This window comes from Barbus barbus, assembly GCF_936440315.1.
Source record: "Barbus barbus genome assembly, chromosome: 45".
Taxonomy (NCBI): domain Eukaryota; kingdom Metazoa; phylum Chordata; class Actinopteri; order Cypriniformes; family Cyprinidae; genus Barbus; species Barbus barbus.
In genome coordinates, this window is record NC_136723.1 from 5,206,940 (window position 1) to 5,229,145 (window position 22,206).

Here is a 22,206-nt window from a genome sequence, read left to right on the forward strand (position 1 = left end):
TAGTCTGGCAACTTTGTGTTTAATTAATCCTTAAATAATACTGTCCAGAAATGAGAGAGTCAGCCAAGAAGATTTGCCAGGCTTAAATAAACTGCCACTGAATATTCATCGCTGTAACTCACACGGGCAGATGGAGAGAAATGTGCGTTGAAGGAGAGGATATCACCTTTTTAGTTAGTAAACCTTCCACAGAGAAGACGGTTTCATCTGTGTTTGTAAAAAAGCTCCCATAATGCTGCAGGCTGAGCCAGAGGTGTCGACAGCTTATAACTATAAGCTCATGAATGTTTAAAATCCTGTAAATGGACCGTTTTACTACAATCTGATAACTTGATACTTGATAACAGCGCATGCAAATGAATCGGAAATGGAAATAATTTTGTTGGAAATAATTTTCTATGGTAATTGTCACCATGTCAAAGATTTTCGATGTTGTTTTGAATCAAGAACATACTTTTAAAAAGCTGTTGCAAACTATTCATTATATATATATACACTCACCGGCCACTTTATTAGGTACACCTGTTCAATTGCTTGGTAACACAAATTGCTAATCAGCCAATCACATGGCAGCAACTCAATGCATTTAGGCATCTAGATGTGGTAAAGGCGACTTGCTGAAGTTCAAACCGAGCATCAGAATGGGGAAGAAAGGGGATTTAAGTGACTTTGAACGTGGAATGGTTGTTGGTGCCAGACGGGCTGGTCTGAGTATTTCAAAAACTGCTGATCTACTGGGATTTTCATGCACAACCATCTCTAGGCTTTACAGAGAATGGTCCGAAAGAGAGAAAATATCCAGTGAGCGGCAGTTGTGTGGACGAAAATGCCTTGATGTCAGAGGTCAGAGGAGAATGGGCCGACTGGTTAGAGATGATAGAAAGGCAACAGTAACTCAAATAACCACTCGTTACAACCAAGGTATGCAGAATACCATCTCTGAACGCACAACACGTCGAACCCTGAAGCAGATGGGCTACAGCAGCAGAAGACCAGACCGGGTGCCACTCCTGACAGCTAAGAACAGGAAACAGAGGCTACAATTCACACAGGCTCACCAAAATTTGACAATAGAAGATTGGAAAAACGTTGCCTGGTCTGATTTCTGCTGCAACATTCAGATGGTAGGATCAGAATTTGGAGTAAAGAGCATGAAAGCATGGATCCATCCTGCCTTGTCTGAACGGTTCAGGCTGGCGGTGGTGGTGTAATGGTGTGGGGGATATTTTCTTGGCACACTTTGGGCCCCTTAGTACCAATTGAGCATCGTTTAAACGCCACAGCCTACCTGAGTATTGTTGCTGACCATGTCCATCCCTTTATGACTACAGTGTACCCATCTTCTGATGGCTACTTCCAGCAGGATAATGCTCCATGTCACAAAGCTCAAATCATCTCAGACTGGTTTCTTGAACATTACAATGAGTTGACTTTACTCAAATGGCCTCCACAGTCACCAGATCTCAATCCAATAGAGCATCTTTAGGATGAATTAACGAATAATTAAGGCAGTTCTGAAGGCAAAAGGGGGTCCAACCCGGTACTAGCCAGGTGTACCTAATAAAGTTGTGTGTGTGTGTGTGAGAGAATTTTTAATATATACCTAATCTTGACATACAGATACATTTATGTCTCGAAAGTGATGTGGTTTTATAACAGAGCAATACAAGAAAAAGAAGCAGAAGAAGAATAAAACATGTATTAATCTGTCTGTGAGGTGATGTTACAACAGCAGCCGCTTTTATTGTTTCCTTCTCACTTCTTGCAAAGCCACTCAGCAACATTGAGTCGGATGAGCTGTTTTGCTCACCTTTCCATTAGCTGTCTCGCTGCCGGGACAGAGGGCTTGTTCGGGTCATGTCGGGGGAGGTTTCTCTAACAGGCAGAACTTTGCTCATTTCTGAGTCACAAACGAGTAATCTTTTGAACGAGCAGATTTCGTAAAGCGCTTGTAAATGAATGAATTTGATAGGGCACTTTGACAGTTTAAGCAAACATAACTATCATACAATTTCAAGCAACCTATACTTATTTTAAAGCATTGTGATAAACAATAGTATGTATAAAAATGCATTTTACTTAAAAATGACTCTTAAAATTCCGCCTAACTATTAAATGAGTTTGAACCGGTTCATTGACAACTGAACTGTCCAAACGAACCGATTCAATAAAATGACTCGGACTTCGCACCGCTAGATAAATCACGTGATCCGCCGTCACGTGACTCATCTACCAAATGTACTATTTCCAGTCTATTCAAAACACGGTAGTAGAAGCAAAAAGAGGTCAAATAATGTGTCAAAACATTCCTCAACTTTAGGATCAAACGTGGGTTTACTGATACTGTCCATCTTACCCTGTGGTTACGAAATATACCCGATCACCTGTTACAGGTTTACAACATGAATTGTTTCTTTCTAGAGTCTCGAGTTTTCATCTGATCTTCCTCCTAAGTGTCCTCAAGCGAACAGCGCTGCGCAAATAAAACGCAGTATGTGGCTTTTAAAGATGAATAAACCGATCAGTGCTAGCACTGTTTACAGACTCCCCGAGAAGATAAATAATACCACATACATAAATAAATTCATTTATTCTATATATTTCACTATTTCAATAAAAGCTGCTTTGCGTATTTTGGTGGCTTATTGAGGATAATGACGCTCCGCCTTCTTCCGTGTAGCGTTCTGAGCGATTTCATTGGACTAGACCTCGCCGTTTGTGGCAGCCGATTGGTTGACGCAGACGTGACGTCACCTCACGTCAGCTTTATGTATGCCATGCTGTGTGTCTGAATGAAGTCTTTTTAATGTGTTTTGCAATCTTAGACAGCGGTTTACTTCTAAACAGTCGTTTGTGCCCGGATTACGATGTGTGTAATAAGACTTCTTCTAAAAGCGGTGGTGGTTCTCGGGTTTCTGGTGTTGACAGTTCAGTTTATAAGATATTGGATGGCAAATAAACAATATGTCTTTACAAAAGAAGATGTTGCCAAGTTAGCCAGACAGTATGCAGGTGAGTAAACACTCAAAACCTGTTTCTATTCTGAAGTTATATCTGTTGCTAAGATATTGCAGGAATTGGTTTCTATATAGCTCTTATATATAGCAACACAGAGCTTCAGATGGCCATAGTGTCTCCCTAAAAGAGTTGTTTTGAGCAAATACCACATCTAATAGCATAACTGTCCAGTAATGACTCTTCCTAACTTGTCTGATAGATGTCTAAACCTAATAAAACTGTGTGCCACAGGCCAGGACCACGAGCAGGCCTTCTCCAAGGTGGTGGTGGAGCTGAGGAAGAGGTATCCGGGTCACATCCTGCCCGATGAGGACCTGCAGTGGGTGTTTGTGAATGCGGGCGGCTGGATGGGCTCCATGTGTCTGCTGCACGCTTCTCTCACAGAGTATGTGCTGCTGTTCGGGACAGCCGTGGACACGGGCGGGCATTCAGGTGGGTCAGGAACATCTCCAGGGCATGTTTGTCCTCAAAATCAAAAGAAAGAAAGATATCAAATAAACACTACTATAGGATCATTATGACTTTTTTGCACTGCAACAATATTTTTTAATTAAGCACTAAATTCTAATGAACTTGTTGGAAATATTATTTAGAATAGCAATATTATTTAGAATATGAATTCATAAATTTTTACTCTTGCTATGAAAAAATACTGTAACATTTTCTGTATTCACAATTTTTTATTTATTTGTTTATTTTTGGTGGTGGAGGCGGAGTTTTGCCTTGGCTTCTAACTAAAATAAAATAAGTTGAAGTATTACTAAAATTACTATAAAACTATATTTGTAATTTTCTTTCTGTCTTTTTAATTTTATTAATTTATTGACAGTTTAAATAGTATGTTTTATTTCAAATCGATCTATAAAATATTAATATTAGATGAAAACCATGTACTTAATTTTTTTTTACGAACATTAAAAATGTTGCCTGTGCTACTAATTGAAAAAATAAAGTAATTTAAATAATTAAAAATGCAAATTAAGTAAAATAAAGGTACATAGAAATATTAAAATCCAAAAGCTAATTTAAAAAAGAATATATATATATATATATATGAATATAAAAATATTAATGGCTTATATAAATAATGACTAATATAATAACTACAAATATAAATAAGGCTATTTCAAAATCTTAGCAAAAAACTGTATAAATAATACTAAAATGCACTGTTCTAATTTTAATTATTTGTGAGGGTAAATAAAGGTCAGTTTTTTTTTTGTTCTAGTACACCCCCAAAACAAAATCAAGACTTTGTAAAAAAGCATGCTCTCATGCTTGGTGGTAAGAAAATCACATTATTTTTCACATAATTTACATTATTATAATACCTTTCTCCCCAGCCTGACACAAACGACTCGATTAGTTTCGAGTTTGATGAAGGCCCTCCTTCTGAAAAACGAAATGTGTTGTGATTGGTTACCTGTCCCAGTGCATTGTGATTGGTAAACAGCTTAGACGCATTTCAGTATTGCCCCGCCCCTTGCCAGAACAGCAAGTTAGTCAATATCGCCATATCAGTTCAGACCCCGGGAATATTGAACAAGATGATCGCGCAGAACCTTTGCATGCATGGAAATTGCAAGACATATTAAAGTGGTAATGTTATAGTTGTTGTTTTTGGCTAAATCACGTTTTATATGGGATGTCAACAACAGCTTAAAAATAACTGCATTGACTATGTACAGATAAGTGCAATGGTAATATGTATTGTTTATTGTTCTTTAATTCTAACATTATAACATGAATTGCACTGAAACCGTTACAGTTGAATTTATTTATACCATAGTCCCACAGACGTACACTATTTGTGGCCGCATATGCAAATGAATTCTCTGCCAGCAGGAGGTGCTGTTGGAGCGGGAGAGTAACGCTGTACACAAAACAGAGCTCCGCTCACAAACACTGCTTTATCAGACAATATATGTAACATTAAATGAAAATGACATCCAAAATGTTCTGAAAATAGTTGGTTTCCATCAGAAATACAGTGATATAAAAACAACCGCACTGGGTTTCGATTTTGAAATGTCCAGTGCTCCTTAGACCCCAACCATTCAAATTTCTGTAGGCGGGATTTACAATTTGTGATGTCATAAATACAGGAATCAACTTTGTAGTCCAAACAAGCCGTTCGTTGTAGTTTTTGAAAAGGGATTTTTTTTTTAAGCGAAATATCTCCCTTTGGAGTGGACTTTGAGAATTGTAACTTTGTAGATCGTTTTATGCCCAAACATACACACTACACACTGACTAAAATTCAAAAAGTGAAAAAGCATAATAGGACCCCTTTAATATCCTAATTATTTTTGGCATAAAACAAATCAATAATTTTGACCCGTACAATTTATTGTTGGCTATTGCTACAGTACAAATACACCTGTGCTACTTATGACTGCTTTTGTGGTCCAGGGTCACATTTATGTTATATGTATATACATATACACATACGCATACACACACACACACACACACACACACACAGTGGGGGGAAAACAATTATTTGATCCTCTGCTGATTTTGTACGTTTGCCCACTGACAAAGAAATGATCATAATATCTATAATTTTAATGGTAGGTTTATTTGCACAACGAGAGACAGAATAACAAAAAAAATCCTGAAAAACGCATTTCAAAAAGTTATAAATTGATTTGCATTTTAATGCATCAAATAAGTATTTGATCCCCTATCAATCAACAAGATTCCTGGCTCCCAGGTGTCTTTTATACAAGTAAGGATCTAAGATTAGGAGCACTCTCTTAAAGAGAAGACATCTGTCCACAGAAGCAATCAATCAATCAGATTCCAGACTCTCCACCATGGCCAAGACCAAACAACTGTCCAAGGATGTCAAGGACAAGACTGTACACCTACACAAGGCTGGAATGGGCTACGAGACCATCACCAAGCAGCTTGGTGAGAAGGTGACAACAGTTGGTGCGATTATTCTCAAATGGAAGAAACACAAAATAACTGTCAGTCTCACTCAGTCTGGGGCTCCATGCAAGATCTCACCTCGTGGAGTTTCAATGATCATGAGAACGGTGAGGAATCAGCCCAGAACTACATGGGAGGATCTTGTCAATGATCTCAAGGCAGCTGGGACCATAGTCACCAAGAAAACAATTGGTAACACACTACTCCATGAAGGGCTGTAATCCGGCAGCGCCCGCAGGGTCCCCCTGCTCCAGAACGCACATGTACAGACCCGTCTGAAGCTTGCCAATGATTCAGAGGAGAACTGGGTGAAAGTGTTGTGGTCAGATGAGACCAAACTCAAGCTCTTTGGCATCAACTCAACTCGCCGTGTTTGGAGGAGGAGGAATGCTGCCTATGACCCCAAGAACACCATCCCCACCCTCAAACATGGAGGTGGAAACATTATACTTTGGGGGTGTTTTTCTGCTAAGGGGACAGGACAACTGCACCGCATCAAAGGGATGATGGACGGGGCATGTACTGTCAGGGCCAGGGCATTGAAGCCGGCCAGGGCATTGAAGCCAGCGAGGGCATTGAAAATGGGTCGTAGATGGGTATTCCTGCATGACAATGACCCAAAACACACGGCCAAGGCACCAAAGGAGTGGCTCAAGAAGAAGCACATTAAGGTCCTGGAGTGGCCTAGCCAGTCTCCAGACCTTAATCCTATAGAAAATCTAGCTGAAGGTTCGAGTTGCCAAACGTCAGCCTCGAAATCTTAATGACTTGGAGAGGATCTGCAAAGAGGAGTGGGACAAAATCCCTCCTGAGATGTGTGCAAACCTGGTGGCCAACTACAAGAAACATCTGACCTCTGTGATTGCCAACAAGGGTTTTGACACCAAGTACTAAGTCATGTTTTGAGAAGGGGTCAAATACTTATTTCACTCATTAAAATGCAAATCAATTTATAACTTTTTTTTAAAATGCGTTTTTCTGGATTTTTTGTTGTTCTCTCACTGCTCAAATAAACCTACCATTAAAATTATAGACTGATCATTTCTTTGTCAGGGCAAACGTACAAAATCAGCATAGGATCAAATATTTTTTTTCCCCCCCTGTATATACATGCATGCATTTCTTTCCCCACACCATAGGTGTGCTCCTACAGTAAATGTAGTTTTGCCACATTAGGATTTCTTGTATTTTCACATTCCTTTCTTATTTGTATCTCCTTCAGGTCGTTACTGGGCAGAAATATCAGACACTATCATTTCTGGAACGTTCAGGCAATGGAAAGAAGGAACCACTAAAAGCGAGACTTACTATCCAGGTACAACCACCACACGTCACCAACACACACTTCAGTCTAACAGTGCTCTCCGATCTGAGGCGTGAAGCCTGTGTTTGTTGTGGCAGGAGACACTATCGTGCATGCGGCGGGAGAGGCCACGTCAGTGCAGTGGAGCGCCGGGACGTGGATGGTGGAGTACGGCCGAGGATTCATTCCCTCCACGCTGGGATTCGCTCTGGCCGATACAGTCTTCAGCACCCAGGACTTTCTAACACTGTTTTATACTGTACGTGTCTATGTGAAGAGTATGATCCTGGAGGCTAGCACTTTCCTCACTAACACCGGCGTCCTCTGAAACACACGTCCCTGTGTTATTCTGATAACTGATGACAACATCAGCTGTTCGCTTGCTAATGGAGAACCGACGACTTGTTGAATTGGATGTATGGAAAGCACTTAATGTAATTACTTTTCCAACGATTAAAGTTTTATCTTCCACACTGTACAAAGAGTTTATCAAATGTCTTTTCTAAAGGTGAAACACAGTTTTGTCAGCACGCTGTTTGTGGTCCAGTGTCTGTGTTTGAATGTGGCAAGATGTTTTAGCAGCTCAATACTGTCCAGAAACGGTTATTACGAGGTATGGATAAAAAAAAAAGTAGTTTTCTGTATTTCCAGATCACACTCTTTGCACCTTTACTATACTGTGAATATTAATTGTTGCTTTATTTTTTTCATAAGATACATTGTTCAAAACTGACCTGTCTCCTGTTCAGCCTGAAGTCGCTCCAGAATAAACATATTAATTAGTATTGTCGAATAAGTCTTTTATTCAGTTATTTAGAATTTATTCTGTTATATCTGTCAAATAAGAAATGTGACAAAAAAGGTAATTATTTTCCATAATGCACAGATTATTTTTTTAATTGACATTTACAAACAATTGGCGTTGTTGTTGTTTTTACATGCTGATTTGCTGCTGAAGAAGCATTTGTTATATATATATATATATATATACATACAAAAATATTAAGCAGCAAAATAAAAAACAAAAAAAGCTATAAATTGTAACAAATATTCACAACATTACGAATTTTACTGGATATTTTATTAAATGTTTGCAGCCTCGGTGAGCATAATTCCAAATGTTTTGACCGGTAGTGCATGTAATTTTGCATATTATAATTATATAATGTATATGTTGGTGATCAGCGGCAGTATCAGGGACACGCGCACACGCACGCGCGCTCGTTCGCTTCAGCTCGCTGCTGTCACTGTGTATGTGTGTGTGTTTGTGTGTGTGTGTGTCTTAGCATGGATCTCTCTTATCAAGCCATAAGGACTGCTAATCAGGCCCGAGAGGCGGTGAGTGCTGAAATCAAGCTGTTGTTGTAGCTGTCGTGCTGAATTTAGTTCTCTACGATTTCACACCATTAACTGCAATGTGTTGAGCAAATATTCGTGTAACGTTAACTGCGTGTATAGAGGAAAGAGTGTATAAATATAAGTATTTTGAGTGCGAATGAAGTCGAGTGCCTTTAAATAGCCTTTCGGATAAAATGATTTGACCATTAGCAAGATGGCTAGTTTGTTACTAAATACGCGTGTTTACATTCATTGAGTCCTGTGTTGCTATAGCAACCGGTCATGCTGTCTTTGCACTTCCTCTAATGTAAGATTTGGCGCCAAAAATATTAATCAATATCAATTCTAATATCTGTTACAGCTAAAGTGTATCAGTTTGAGTAACAATTAATATTCACACAGATTCCCCGCAATATAGGACTGCGGTCAAGCCAACCGCTACTGAAATTATTAGTATTACTATGATTACGGTAATTGCAGGATTAAATTTTTTTATTTATTAAATTTTTTTAGTACTTCTGCTTTAATATTCGTGTTATTTATTGGTGTCTTTGACGGTTCTGTGTTACTATATTTATCTACCTTTCAAATCATTGAAAGATTCGTAGAAAACAAGATATGGGACATTATTCAATTTAGAGGGGTATAAACACTGCTCGAATTGAAGGGGGGCTGGGGGGATCCGGGACCCCCCATAAGGCATTAGGGACCCCCCATAAGAAGTAAAAAAATAGACTTGGGGGGGTCCCTCAGACATTTTTACTTGGAGTAAGCCATTTAAAAGAAGAATAGTAGTTTATCTCTCTTTGTTATGCAACATTAAATAGTATATAGTTATGCATATTATGATCAAATATATTGTTTATTTTGTATAAATTGTATATTGCGAGACTAACCCCCACCAAAAAAAAAAAAAAAGTCTGATGGTGGGGACCCCCCATAAGACTTGATTCAATTCGAGCACTGGGTATAAACCACCCATTTCTAATAAATAGAAAAAAAACTATAGTTAATTCTTATATGGGACGTCCCATATTATATGCACACCTCATATGAGACCATTTTACTGCAGCGTTTTCGAGATATGGCACATGATTCGATTTAGAGGGCTATGTGTCGTGGACATAGCATGCATCTGAATACAACAAATACAACAAAATGCTATTTAACCAAAGAAGTAGAACCACTGTCTATTTTCTAAAAGGCACATAATACATGAGGGGTACCCAATCCTTTTTCAGGAGATCTACCTTCCTGCAGAGTTCAGTGTCAGTCCTGCTCCAACAAGCCTGCCTGTAACTATTGTTCCTGACTCTTAATTAGATTAGGTTTGGAGCTGAACCTTTAGTGAGATCTCCGGAAGCAAGACTGGGCGTACGCTATGACCCATCCATGTTCCAAACTGCTCCAGAGCAAAGACTCTGTATTAAGTGTTCTGGAACTGTGTGAGGTATAGTGTGACAGTTCTGACAGTGTGGGACTTCATTTTAGCTGTGCCATTATTTGTATCTGCATATTTATACTGATGTTTCTATAAGCCTCACAATTGGAGAAATAATGTACTGTCTTTAAGAACTTTGTTGAATTCGGATGTATGCAACTTCAAACTGCCACAGTACACAGACTTCTCATTAGGTGTGCTGAAAACGTAGGAGAAATAGCCTTTTTTTACTTATTTGAAATAATATTTCTAGTTTTAAATACTGGAAAAATTGTGCAATGTCTGAGAATTTTCTTGACTTTGAACTGCAAATTGCTACAGTAAAATGTTTTTAATATAAAGGGTGCAGGTAGTATGGGAGGTCCCTTATAAGAATTGGTTGTTGATTTTTTTTGTGCTTATTAGAAAGCATAAATGTACAGTTTTATAATTCTATAATTGAAATAATAGCATGCACTTTAAAAATGATAAAGTAAAATGTATGTATAGAAGATGGGAAATGACTTATAAGAATCAACTGTTTTTGTTCTTAATTGCATGTAGATTACACTTCTCTGCAAGCCTTTGAAGTAAAATATAATGGTACATTTCTCTAAAATATCTCAGCAAAATAGCTTCATATAGCTTCTACCTAGCCAAAAATGAGATCTTTGTAGCCGTCTAAAATGAAATAATATTCATATGTTATAATAACATATGAGGTGTGCATAAAATATGGGATGTCCCATATAAGAACTGATCGTCCATTCTTCTTATTAGAAATGGGGTGTTTTCGGGACTCTGAAATGAAACAATAGCACATTACTCTGCAGTAAAACGCTACAGTAAAAAGGTTTTATATGAGGTATGTACAGTATATAGCATGAGACGTCTTATATATGAACTGATCATTTTTTTCTTCAACTTATTAGAAGCCCTATGAAGTAGAAAAATGCAACATTTCTTCAAAACGGTGTAGTAAAAATTATTAATATGAGGTGTGCATATAGTACGGGACGTCCCGTAAAAGACTTGACTATTCATTTCTTCTGCTTATTAGAAATAAGGACTTCATAGCCCTCTAAAATGTAATAATGTCCCATATCTCAAAAACACTGCAGTAAAATGGTCTCATATGAGGTGTGCATATAGTATGGGACGTCCCATATAAGAATTGACTATTGTTTTTTTCTACTTATAAGAAATGGTGTCTGTATACCCCTCTAAATCAAATAATGTCCCATATCTCGAGAACGTTGCAGTTAAATGGTTTCATATGAGGTGTGCATATAGTATGGGACGTCCCATATAAGAACTGACCATTCATTTCTTGTACTTATTAGAAACAGGGTCTTAATACCCCTCTAAATCGATTAATGTCCCATATCTCCTTTTCTACGAATCTTGCAATTAAATGTAGGTAGAAGAAGGCCTAATACACAAACTACAAAGACACCAATAAATAACACGAATATTAAAGCAAAATAAAAATAACGAAAAATGTCATTGTATCTCAGTTCTGGGCGTCTAGATGAAAAGCCTAACCATATTAAAGTCGTGACACATTTAGTTTGTTGATGTAATTGTATATAAACGTTTTATGAATTTCTTTTCTTAGGAGGAACTAAGAACAGAAACGCGCAGGAGAAATTTGCTGGTTTTGATTTATCATCATTTAATGGAGGAGGGGTGAGATCTAAAAAAAAAAAAAAAATAATTCTTCAAATGGCATGAACATTAAATGACTCTAAATTAAAGAAAAGACATAAGTGTAAAATACATTGAAGTAATTTCTTTTTTGACTGAACAGGTATATGGATTCAGCTAAAGCCTTAGAGAAAGAAAGCAGTTTTGCTTTATGCCATTTTGAGGTGTGTGATAACGTTGACTTGGAGACCGTTCTTATGGAATATGAGAGTTATTATTTAATAAAGTTTCAGAAATATCCCAAACTGACAAAGAAACTGACAGAAAAAGGTGAGATTTTACTCTTAACTTCTGTAAAACTTCATAAATATTGTTGTATTTTTTTTATTATTATAATTATATATAGAGAGAGAATGTTTTTGCATGTACATTAAAAAATGAATTGTTAAGCAATATATAGTGTAATAATACCTGTTAATACTATTAATAACGGTTACTATGTAATGTCATTTTGTCTTTATAGGAGAGAGTCGGCTTGTAAAGAGCTGTGGTAAAAGAAGGTATGTACAGTATTTTTATCACAAGAACATTGAGAGACTCAGTAAAATGTTGATTCACCATTTGTGTATTCATTTGTGACAGGATTTCATCATCCTGTCGCACACTCCCAAGAATCAACTCCATCCAGCGACCTCCATCCAGAAACACTGTTAAAAAGACTGAATCTAAACTAACAGCAAGAGACATCAGCAAATCCAGTGTAAGTCTACAAACATCATTTTTTGGACTATTATATTCTCTATAAACAATAAAGAGTCACTTTGCGTGATCTGTCCAGGAAGGAGAGCAGCTGACGCCTGCGGACGCATCAGGGTTCGGTCTGAATGTGTCTCCTCTCATCAGGAACGGGACAGAAGAGGGAACACACATGAGAAAGGTCTTTCATTTTTAAGGATTGTTTATTCAAACATTTGCCTCAAAAAAAGAATATTTGTCATCATGTACTGTACTCCCCTTCATGTAGTTCAAAACCCATATGACTCTCTTTCTTTCTTCATCAGGTTGATTGCAGGAGTCTGATTCCTGATGCAGTTAAAGGTGCCGCTAACGACTCAGTCCTGCCCTGCACAGATTTCTCTGTAGGTCAACTGTATGTTTCATTCAAGTTCAAAGCAACTGAAGCTCTGCTGGAAGCAGCTGTGATAGAAAATTATTCTGAAACATCCCTCATCCTTTTGTCTGACAGGAGCGTTTGCTGAAACCCATAAGTGCCTTCATTGGGATGAACAGTGACATGAGGGAACTTGCAGCGGTTATTAGCAGAGTAAGTCAATGTTTATGAAATTACTTCCCTTGTATGACAGTTTGGTGCTATATTAGGGAAATATTATGAAGTCTGTCATTTTACCATTAAAGTAATATTAAAAAAATACACTTAGCATGAAGACAATGAAGCCTTTTCAGGACTACTATTATTTATTTATTTTGGAAATGTGATATTATTTTATTGACAGTTAAGCACATTCCCCCACAATACACACGATCATAAAGCTTTTTTGTTTGTTTGTTTCTTTTCTTTTTTGATAATTTAAATTTTACTCAATGATTATTTGTATTATAGTTTCAATACAGTAATACAGTACACAATACGAAATCAATCTATATTGACAAAATCATGTTTTTAAATTACTGTGTAAATTGAAATTACTGTCCACACACTGAATAAAGATTAACTACTAAAATCTCAGTAGAAAAGAAATTATATACACACACTTTTGCAAAGTGAACAAATTACGGTACATTTTAAAAACTATATATATTCACATCTGCAAAGTGAAGAAAGTGCAGTGATATATATATATATATATATATATATATATATATATATATATATATATATATATATTTTTTTTTTTTTTTTTTGTTTTTTTTATATATATTTTATTTTTGTTTCATGCACTTGAAGCATTACTTTTGTAACTGAGTGCAACAATCTATTTTTTATTTTTACTTCACAATCAACAAAAAGCACCACAATTAATAGCATAGGTTTTTTTTTTTTTTTTGGTTTGTTTGTTTTTGCCACTATATGAGAACTGGGAGGGGAAATGTCATAAAACTAATGTCCCAATGCAAAATATCTTGGTGGGTCTAAAATATCCTTCATCTTCATTCATTTGTAATATTTTACATAAATTTCTGATAATGAAAAATACTGTGCAATTCCAACACTGATTCAACACTAGAGAGCAGCATACAGTCTGTTTTATTATATAGTGTGACACATCCCAATATCATTGTGTGTGTGTGTGTGTGTGTGTGTGTGTGTGCAGATACATACACAAGCTGGAACATGTATTATTGAAGCACTCCATTTCATCTTTCTCTCCTGTCTCTTCATAAAGGATATCTATTTACACAACCCCAACGTGCGCTGGGACGACATTATAGGCCTGGAGGCTGCCAAGCGATTAGTCAAAGAAGCTGTCGTCTACCCCATTAAGGTGCTTGGCTGCTAAACACTTTGGTATTTCTCAAGCTGCCGCCTGCCTTCGATTCTGAATACATCTCCACTAACAGCTAGAGGAAAGCCGGGCTCAGGGTTATTTCTTAAGATGACATGAAATCTATACCTGAATACCATCCAATCTGACCGCTCACATCTCTGCCTCATCTCTGGCCTCTCTGCTGATGACTACAAATCCACAATACGCTCCTGACAAACAGGAAATGCAAACATTATTTGTCTTCCCCGACTCAATCATGTGGTGAAGGAGCGTGCTGTCATACAGGATTGCCTGGAAATTCTGTTGGTGCATCTTTTTTTTGCTTGTAGCACATAAAGTAAAAACTGTATGAAGAATATGATTACATAACATTATGCTAAAGGACATTTTGAGGCTTGGTTTTGTCAATACTTGGACCTTATCATGTATTAGATTAAGATAAAGTGGTGTCTGACAGTTAATTGGTCGATGAAAATATTAGTTTTTGTTATTCACCTTAGCGTGAAGTCAACAAACAATATTGATTATCCGTGAAATCTCACTAGCAACCACTTATAACACCTTAGTAGCCAAATAACAACCATTCAGAGCACCACAGCAACCAACTAACAACCACCCAAAACACCTTATCAGTACCTTAAATATTAGAGCACAACAGCAACAGCCTAGCAACACTCTTACAGGCACTCAGAAAACCTTAGCAGCCACCTAGCAACACCCTAGTAACCAGCCAGAACATTGTAGAAACTAACTAGCAGTTATCCAGAACACCCTATCAATGCTCTAACAACCACTCCAACAAACAAGGATTATGAAATCCTTGGAAACGTCCTTGTAATGTCCCAATAACCTTCCAGAACAGCCTAGCACATGTTTAGCAACCACCTAGCAATGGACTAACAGGCATGCACAACTCCACTGCAACCAGCAAGAAACCTCCCAGAACACCGTAGGAGCTTACTAGCACCACAGCAACAACCAGCCTAGCAACTGACTTACAGCAACTTAGAAATTCTTAAACCACCTAGCAATGACCTAGTAACTACCCAACATGCCTAACAACCTTACAATCCTAGTAACCGTAACAAAGCCCCATTGCAAGATGCCTAATGACCTAACATTCCTAGCAACCGTAACAAAGCCCCATTGTAAAATGCCTAACGACCTAACAATCCTATCAACTGTGACAGAGCCCATAGCAACATGCCTAACAACCCTAGCAACCATGACAAAGCCCCTTCAGCAACATGCCTAACAACCTAACAATCCTAGCAATCATAATAAAGCCCCACAGCAACATGCCTAACAACCTAACAACAACCTAGGAAAAAAATAGCAACTTAGAGCATCTTAAAGCAAAGCAATCACCTAACAACGCCTTAGTAACCGCCCAGAACACCCTAGTAACTGATGATTAGAACACAATATGTCTAACACAAGCCTCTCAGAAAACTGTAGCAACCCCTAGCAACACTCTAGTAACCACCCAGAACATTATAGCAACCAACCAGAAATGATCCAAAACAGCATTTCAATGCTAACAACCACCAAATTACAACATCCTTAGAAACTTCCACAAGCATATGCTTAGCAACCACCTAGAAACCCCTAGCAACTGCCTAGCAACCATATAGCAATGCACTAACAGCCACCCAGAACTCCACTGCAACCAGCTGGAAACAACTCAGAACACCTTATAAATGCTGCAACAACCACCCGCAACACAAATTCAGCTCTCTAGCGACCATATATAGCACCATGGCAACAGCCAGCCTAGCAACACACCTAGAAAACATATTAGAAAACACCTAGCAACTGCTTAGCAAATACCAAGAACACTTTAGTAATATGCCAAACAACAACCACCTAGTAACCATGGCAAAGCAACCATACAAAAGACCCAAGTGACCACTCATAACACACTAGTAACCAATTAATAACCACTTAAAACAATGCTGTAACAAACAGAGAACCACAGCAATAACCTAGCAACACACTGATAGCCATCCAAAACACCCTAGCACATGCCTAGCAACGACCTAGCAATGCACCCAGAATTCAATATCAGCTTTCTAAAAAATACATACAGCACCATAGCAACAACCTAGCAGCACACTTGCAGTCATTTAAAACACCTTAGAAACTGCCTACCAATGCCTTAGAACCCATTCAGAATACCCAAGCAACACAAATCCTAATAATTGTGACAAAGCAACATAGCAACCACCTAGATGTGTACAGCCACTTAGAAAACTGTAGCAGCTGCCTAGCGACACCCTAGTGACCACCACCAAAACATTATAGCAACCAACTGGCGAATGGCTGCCAGAACGCCCTATCAAGTAACAGCCACCTTAAAGTGTCTTAACAACCACAAAAAAAAAAAAAAAACAGTGAAAACATAACAACATACTTACGATCACATTAAGAATATTTTAAAAATGACAAATATTACTCACCTAGAACAACTGCCTAGAAGTACCACCTAGCAACCCCCAGATAACCTAGAAACACCCCAACAACCACCTAAAGCACCATAGCAACCATCTAGTTCTAACCACTATCGACCTACCTTCTTTTTTTTTCAGTATCCGCAGCTGTTCACTGGAATTCTGTCACCATGGAAGGGTTTACTCCTGTATGGACCACCAGGTCTGACCTTTCTGTTTTCTGTTTGTACAAATCCATTTGTGAAAATATGAATATTCAACCCCTGAAAATAAAAAATATATAACTAATTTTGCATGTAATATGATCTTAATGTGATGACTGCCCCTCAAAAATCAGGCACAGGAAAGACGATGCTGGCCAAAGCTGTAGCCACGGAGTGCAACACAACATTTTTCAACATCTCTGCATCCAGTATTGTCAGCAAATGGAGGGGAGACTCTGAGAAGCTGGTTCGGGTCAGAAGACACATTATTTTGTCAGTTTTGTGTTTTTTTTTATTGTTTTATGAGAAGGTTGTGCTCAGCAAAACATTTATTTTCCTCATGTTCTGATTCTCGACAGGTTTTGTTTGAGCTGGCAAGATATCACGCTCCATCCACCATTTTCTTGGATGAGCTGGAATCAGTGATGAGCCAGCGAGGGGTTGGCCAAGGGTGAGCATGAGCCAGTAACTTTCACTGACAGAAAGATATAAAACAACCTAAAATCTCACTCCTAGTACACAATCCATAGCTATTAAATTACACAATTTCTGTTTTGCTCTTTACATCTCTTTAAGAGGTGATCACGAGGGCAGTAGAAGGATGAAGACGGAGTTACTAGTTCAGATGGATGGACTGGCACGATCAAACGATCTCGTGTTTGTGCTTGCTGCCTCAAACTTACCTTGGTAAGGAGTGATTGTGAGGAAACAATATATTTTTTTTCTTTTGTTATGGTTTTCTTTATAATCTTTCTAATCTGTCTTCAGGGAGTTGGACCATGCCATGCTGAGAAGACTGGAGAAGCGGATACTGGTGGGTCTCCCATCTGCCCCTGCCAGACAAGCCATGATCAGTCATTGGCTGCCTCCAGTTAGTAACACGGGTGGGGTGGAGCTACGGACAGAGCTGGACTATGACTCACTGGCACAGGTGAGAAAATACGTGACTGAGGTACATCCACTAGATCAGGGGTCACCAAGTTCAGTCCTGGAGGGCCGGTGTCCTGCAGAGTTTAGCTCCAACCCTAATCAAACACACCTGAAGCTGCTAATCAAGGTCTTACTAGGTATACTTGAAACTTCCAGGCAGGTGTGTTGAGGCAAGTTGGAGCTAAACTCTGCAGGACACCGGCCCTCCAGGATCAAGTTTGATGACCCCTGCACTAGATAGATAGATAGATAGATAGATAGATAGATAGATAGATAGATAGATAGATAGATAGATAGATAGATAGATAGATAGATAGATAGAGACAGACTGTGCTATTGACACAATTGTCCTGACATGTTCACGTCCTGATATTTCAGAAGACAGGAGGTTACTCCGGGTCAGATATCAGGTTAGTGTGTAAGGAGGCCGCTATGAGACCTGTGCGAAAAATCTTTGACGCCCTTGAAAATCACATTGAAGGTAAGAAATATGCTCTGAACGACATTAAACTGCTGTTTCATCACGAAATCCTGTTTTGCCCACAATTCACAGTCTCCATTACACCATGCATCTTCACAGGTCAGTCCAATATGCCGGTTATTGAACTAGAAACTGTGACCACAGCAGATTTCCTGGAGGTGATTGCTCACACCAAACCGTCAGCCAGATGTCTGATGGATAGATACTCGGCCTGGGAGAAAGAGTACGAGTCTGTCTGACACCCAGCATAATGCATGGACTATTATTACAGCAACCAACAAATGTTTTTACCGCACTACTACCTACTGTTTTTATAATAACATGCTGTGTTTCTCACTAGAAAAACATTTTAAAGGAAATATTATCGATATAATATTATAATCAATTAATATTGATTTTCACAGTTCATGTTTTGATTTTGTTTTATTTCTTTTAAGTACATCAGAATAAATGCATAGGGAGAGCAGAGACATTATAAGAGACAGTTAAACAATAATAAAACTACACAGTACCAATATTACTTTTTCTTTATTGTCAGTTTTCCAGTTATTTAGATCCTAAGAGATTTTCAAGTATATGATTGACAGCCTCTGGAAAGCTGTCACACGTCAGGTGAGGTGGCGGGTTAATTTTACCCTCATCACCAGGTCTGTATTTACCTGCAAAAAAATTTAAAGATTATGCACCCAAAAAAAAAAAAAAAAGACTACATTATGAAAACAGAATTGCATATTAAGAATGAAGCCTACCAGTTTTCACCAAAATTCCCAGCATTCCTGCATTCTGTGCCCCACCAACATCATCTCTGGCATCCTGTGCAATAACAGTTTGGTTGGTGACAGATTAAATTGTAAGGCAAACTAATTCATAAACAATAAAACAAACCAAAAATAATAATAATAATATTTTGCATAAAGAAAATTAAGATTTTTGCATTGTGATTAATAATAGGCCTAATTTTATTAGTGCAATTGATTTGATTTAATTTGATTATTTTAATGTGAATATTATGACCCAGAAATGTTCTCCACAGGATTAGTAAAACCTAAAAGATTATATATAAAAGATGTGTATAGACTTAATAATATTTATACAATAGTTTTTTTTTTTTTTTATAAAATATATTAATAAATGTCCTAAAATACACTTTGTTTTCTTCATGCAATATATATATATATATTTATTTATTTTTTGAGTGAAGGATAATCCTTGTCCAGACTCACCCAAGATTCACCCAAATATTACAGTCCTATACATATTCATACTCACGTCTCCTATCATCACAGCCTCCTCCGGTGAGCAGTTCAGATCTCGTAAGGCCTCCAGGAAGAAGGCTTTCTCTGGTTTACCCACCACTGTGGCCTGGGTGTCAGTCGCATACTCAAGACCCGTCACAAACGGACCCGGTCCCAAAGCCAACCCGTCCTTCCTTTTATAGTATCGTGCTTTATGGATGGCAATGAGGAGGGCACCATCTAAAATGAGTCTGATTAAATGAGTCTGATAATATTAGAAGCAATATTTCAACTACTCAGTGGGAGAATTCAAATATTTACATGTTGTTTTGATGGTCTATAAATATCTTCCGTAATTGTTTACCGGAAGGCTTTATTGAGTGTCTGGTAGTTGAAGTGGTCAGGTGCTAATCCAATCACAACAGCATTAGGATCTGAAGTTTCCAAACCTGCAACATAGGAAAGTATGAGACCAACACACACCATTATATGACAAACATGGAAAACATTTTATTACATTTTTCAAAGAACATCATGTTTTCTATATAAAAAAACATGGAAAACAAAGTTTTTTTTTTTTTTCAAAAACAGATTTTTGCCTGTTATTTATTTATTGTCATCTTTTTTACTCATTACTTTGATGCTAGGGTGTATCATGGTTGCCCAAGTGTTGTTAACTGGTTGCTAGGTGCTCAAAATGTCAAGTCTGATCTCCCTCAGATAAGGTGTATAACTGAACAAGACGCTGACCTGTGAAGTCCTCTAGAGCGCTATCCTCCACCAGCAGTAGGGGGCGCACTGCTCTCTGCTCCAGAAGATTACGGGCTGCAGTGAGTGATGTGAAGATCTCCTGCTCCTGGAGGTCAAAGTTTAACTGACGCAGTCGCTCAAACAGGGTCCTCTTACATTCCTTCGTGGTGTTGGTCACAAATTTTACAGCAACTGGAGCCTGTCTTAATCTGGACAAGTACATGTCTAATTAGTTTCTATGCAACACCAAACATGAAATCTCTCAACTACATAACAAATGGCACTGAAATAGTAATTTGCATATCTGTAATGCTGATATCAGGTTGGCAGACATGTCTTTAAGCAGTGTGTTTGAAATAATACCCATTTGTTGATACAGCATACTGTCGATTAGTTGATTTATTTGTTTTTAATTGATTTTCATGTTGATGAACTGATAGCAATTTATATAGGCCTATAACTTAAATTCAAAGATCAATCTTTTAGTCTATGCTGTTTATTAGTTGATACGTGAGCAAAACTTCAAGAAACATTATTTGAAGTGGGCTTCCCATCTGTTAATCGCAATAAACTTTGTCCTTTGTTTATTTTGATATGAAACTATCAATTTGATATTAAAAATATCAAGAAATTCAAAAAATACATGCCGTTTTGTACAATTTGCAGCATTATGACATGCTGTTCCTGATATATATTCAAAAGAGTTGAGTTCGAATCGAAATCGAATCAATTCGTGAAATGTGTCAATACTATTTTTACCTCTAAAGTATTTCTTCAGACAGAACTGTCTCTTTGTGAACACATCTATTTAAAAAAAACGTATACAGTGATCACAAATGGCCGATATTTCAACAAACTGACCGGGCTAACGCCTCCTGCGCCCCAGGAACTCCAGCATCCTCGATATGAAGAGTCCCACTCAGATCAATGAGAACCGCTTTTAGTGCGCGACGAGACGCCATCACTGAAACTCACACACACATATAGAATAATATGACAGACACTTCACTTAGCTTTCTTATTATTTATTAGATAGATAATAGTGCTGTCAAATGATTAATCGCATCCAAAATAAAAGTTTTTGTTTACATAATATATGTGTATACTTATTCTATAAATACAAACACATGCATGTAGGCTATTTAAGGGGAGACACTGCAGGTTTTTTCATGCACCTGTCAAATTTGAGATTTTGGGCATTTTGGTATATTTTCAGACTAGTGGAAAGAAAACATCCAAAAGACACTGTTAAGTGTTTCTTTTATAGCACTTTATCTATGTGTGTCAATAGATTTCAATTACAATACATATTTTTAAAGGCCGTTTTCTCAAAATGAGTTTTCTCTCCTACATTTAGCCATATCTCTCCGCTTCAGTACCACTTACACACACCAAACTCTACATATTTATTCCTGTCTATATCCTGAAGGTTTATACAGAGGGATTTGTTCATATATAATTTGCTTGATTATATACATTTTACTCCCCAAAAATTGTGAAAATGTATTGTTTTCTGTCTGTTCTAAGTATTTTCTGAATTATGGAGTGACAAAATGAGATACCCAAAATTCCCTAAAAACTTTTGACTCTAATATGTCAATAATATTAAATAACTTCATCCAGTGTTTCTTATTCATATTCATATTTCATTAAATAACGCCTCATTTGCATATTTGAACCTAACATTCAATAATAAAACGAAGTAAAAGATAGTGTAAATAGAGCAGTGTGTTTGAGGGACTGATTGCGTTTAGCTGTTTAATTAGATGACAGCCCGATGTAAAGCTACAAAAACAGAACATGCTCAGTCATTTCCAAACGATGTGCATATTTGTATTTTAAACTAATAAAAAAGGATGAAAGGATGTCTGTTAAAGCATAAAACACATTTGAGTAATTGAAGTTATTGTACACATATCTATGAACTACACTTACTTCCTGCTGGGGTCCTTCTGTCTTACATTTAGTAGCCCTAAAAAATGCCTGT

General features: G+C 37.5%; 3 protein-coding genes across 4 annotated transcripts; 2 read left to right on the plus strand and 1 right to left on the minus strand.

Annotated features, from left to right (window-relative positions):
• The first annotated feature begins 2,738 nt into the window (after positions 1 to 2,738).
• Positions 2,739 to 8,135, plus strand: LOC306864312 (sigma non-opioid intracellular receptor 1). Its single transcript, XM_079408258.1, has 4 exons — positions 2,739 to 3,012; positions 3,250 to 3,450; positions 7,178 to 7,270; positions 7,357 to 8,135. The coding sequence occupies exons 1-4, from the start codon at positions 2,868 to 2,870 to the stop codon at positions 7,584 to 7,586; spliced, it is 669 nt and encodes a 222-aa protein (XP_079264384.1). The 5' UTR covers positions 2,739 to 2,867; the 3' UTR covers positions 7,587 to 8,135.
• Positions 8,136 to 8,471: 336 nt separating this feature from the next.
• Positions 8,472 to 18,922, plus strand: LOC306864079 (katanin p60 ATPase-containing subunit A-like 2). Its single transcript, XM_079407785.1, has 16 exons — positions 8,472 to 8,596; positions 11,635 to 11,705; positions 11,827 to 11,993; positions 12,187 to 12,223; positions 12,306 to 12,423; positions 12,502 to 12,600; positions 12,725 to 12,802; positions 12,910 to 12,987; positions 14,069 to 14,167; positions 16,759 to 16,822; positions 16,958 to 17,076; positions 17,183 to 17,274; positions 17,400 to 17,510; positions 17,592 to 17,754; positions 18,132 to 18,234; positions 18,334 to 18,922. Exons 1-16 carry the CDS (start codon positions 8,546 to 8,548, stop codon positions 18,471 to 18,473), a joined length of 1,590 nt encoding a protein of 529 aa, XP_079263911.1. The 5' UTR covers positions 8,472 to 8,545; the 3' UTR covers positions 18,474 to 18,922.
• Positions 18,747 to 22,200, minus strand: hdhd2 (haloacid dehalogenase-like hydrolase domain containing 2). 2 transcript variants are annotated; one of them, XM_079407786.1, is made up of 7 exons: positions 22,155 to 22,200; positions 21,081 to 21,189; positions 20,220 to 20,428; positions 19,834 to 19,918; positions 19,504 to 19,720; positions 18,984 to 19,047; positions 18,747 to 18,893 (listed from the first exon to the last, which is right to left on the minus strand). In XM_079407786.1, exons 2-7 carry the CDS (start codon positions 21,179 to 21,181, stop codon positions 18,781 to 18,783), a joined length of 789 nt encoding a protein of 262 aa, XP_079263912.1. In that variant the 5' UTR covers positions 21,182 to 21,189; positions 22,155 to 22,200; the 3' UTR covers positions 18,747 to 18,780. The 2 variants fall into 2 exon arrangements, with proteins under 2 accessions (XP_079263912.1, XP_079263913.1); XM_079407787.1 differs by having other exon boundaries at positions 21,081 to 21,183; positions 22,155 to 22,190.
• Between the last annotated feature and the right edge of the window lie 6 nt (positions 22,201 to 22,206).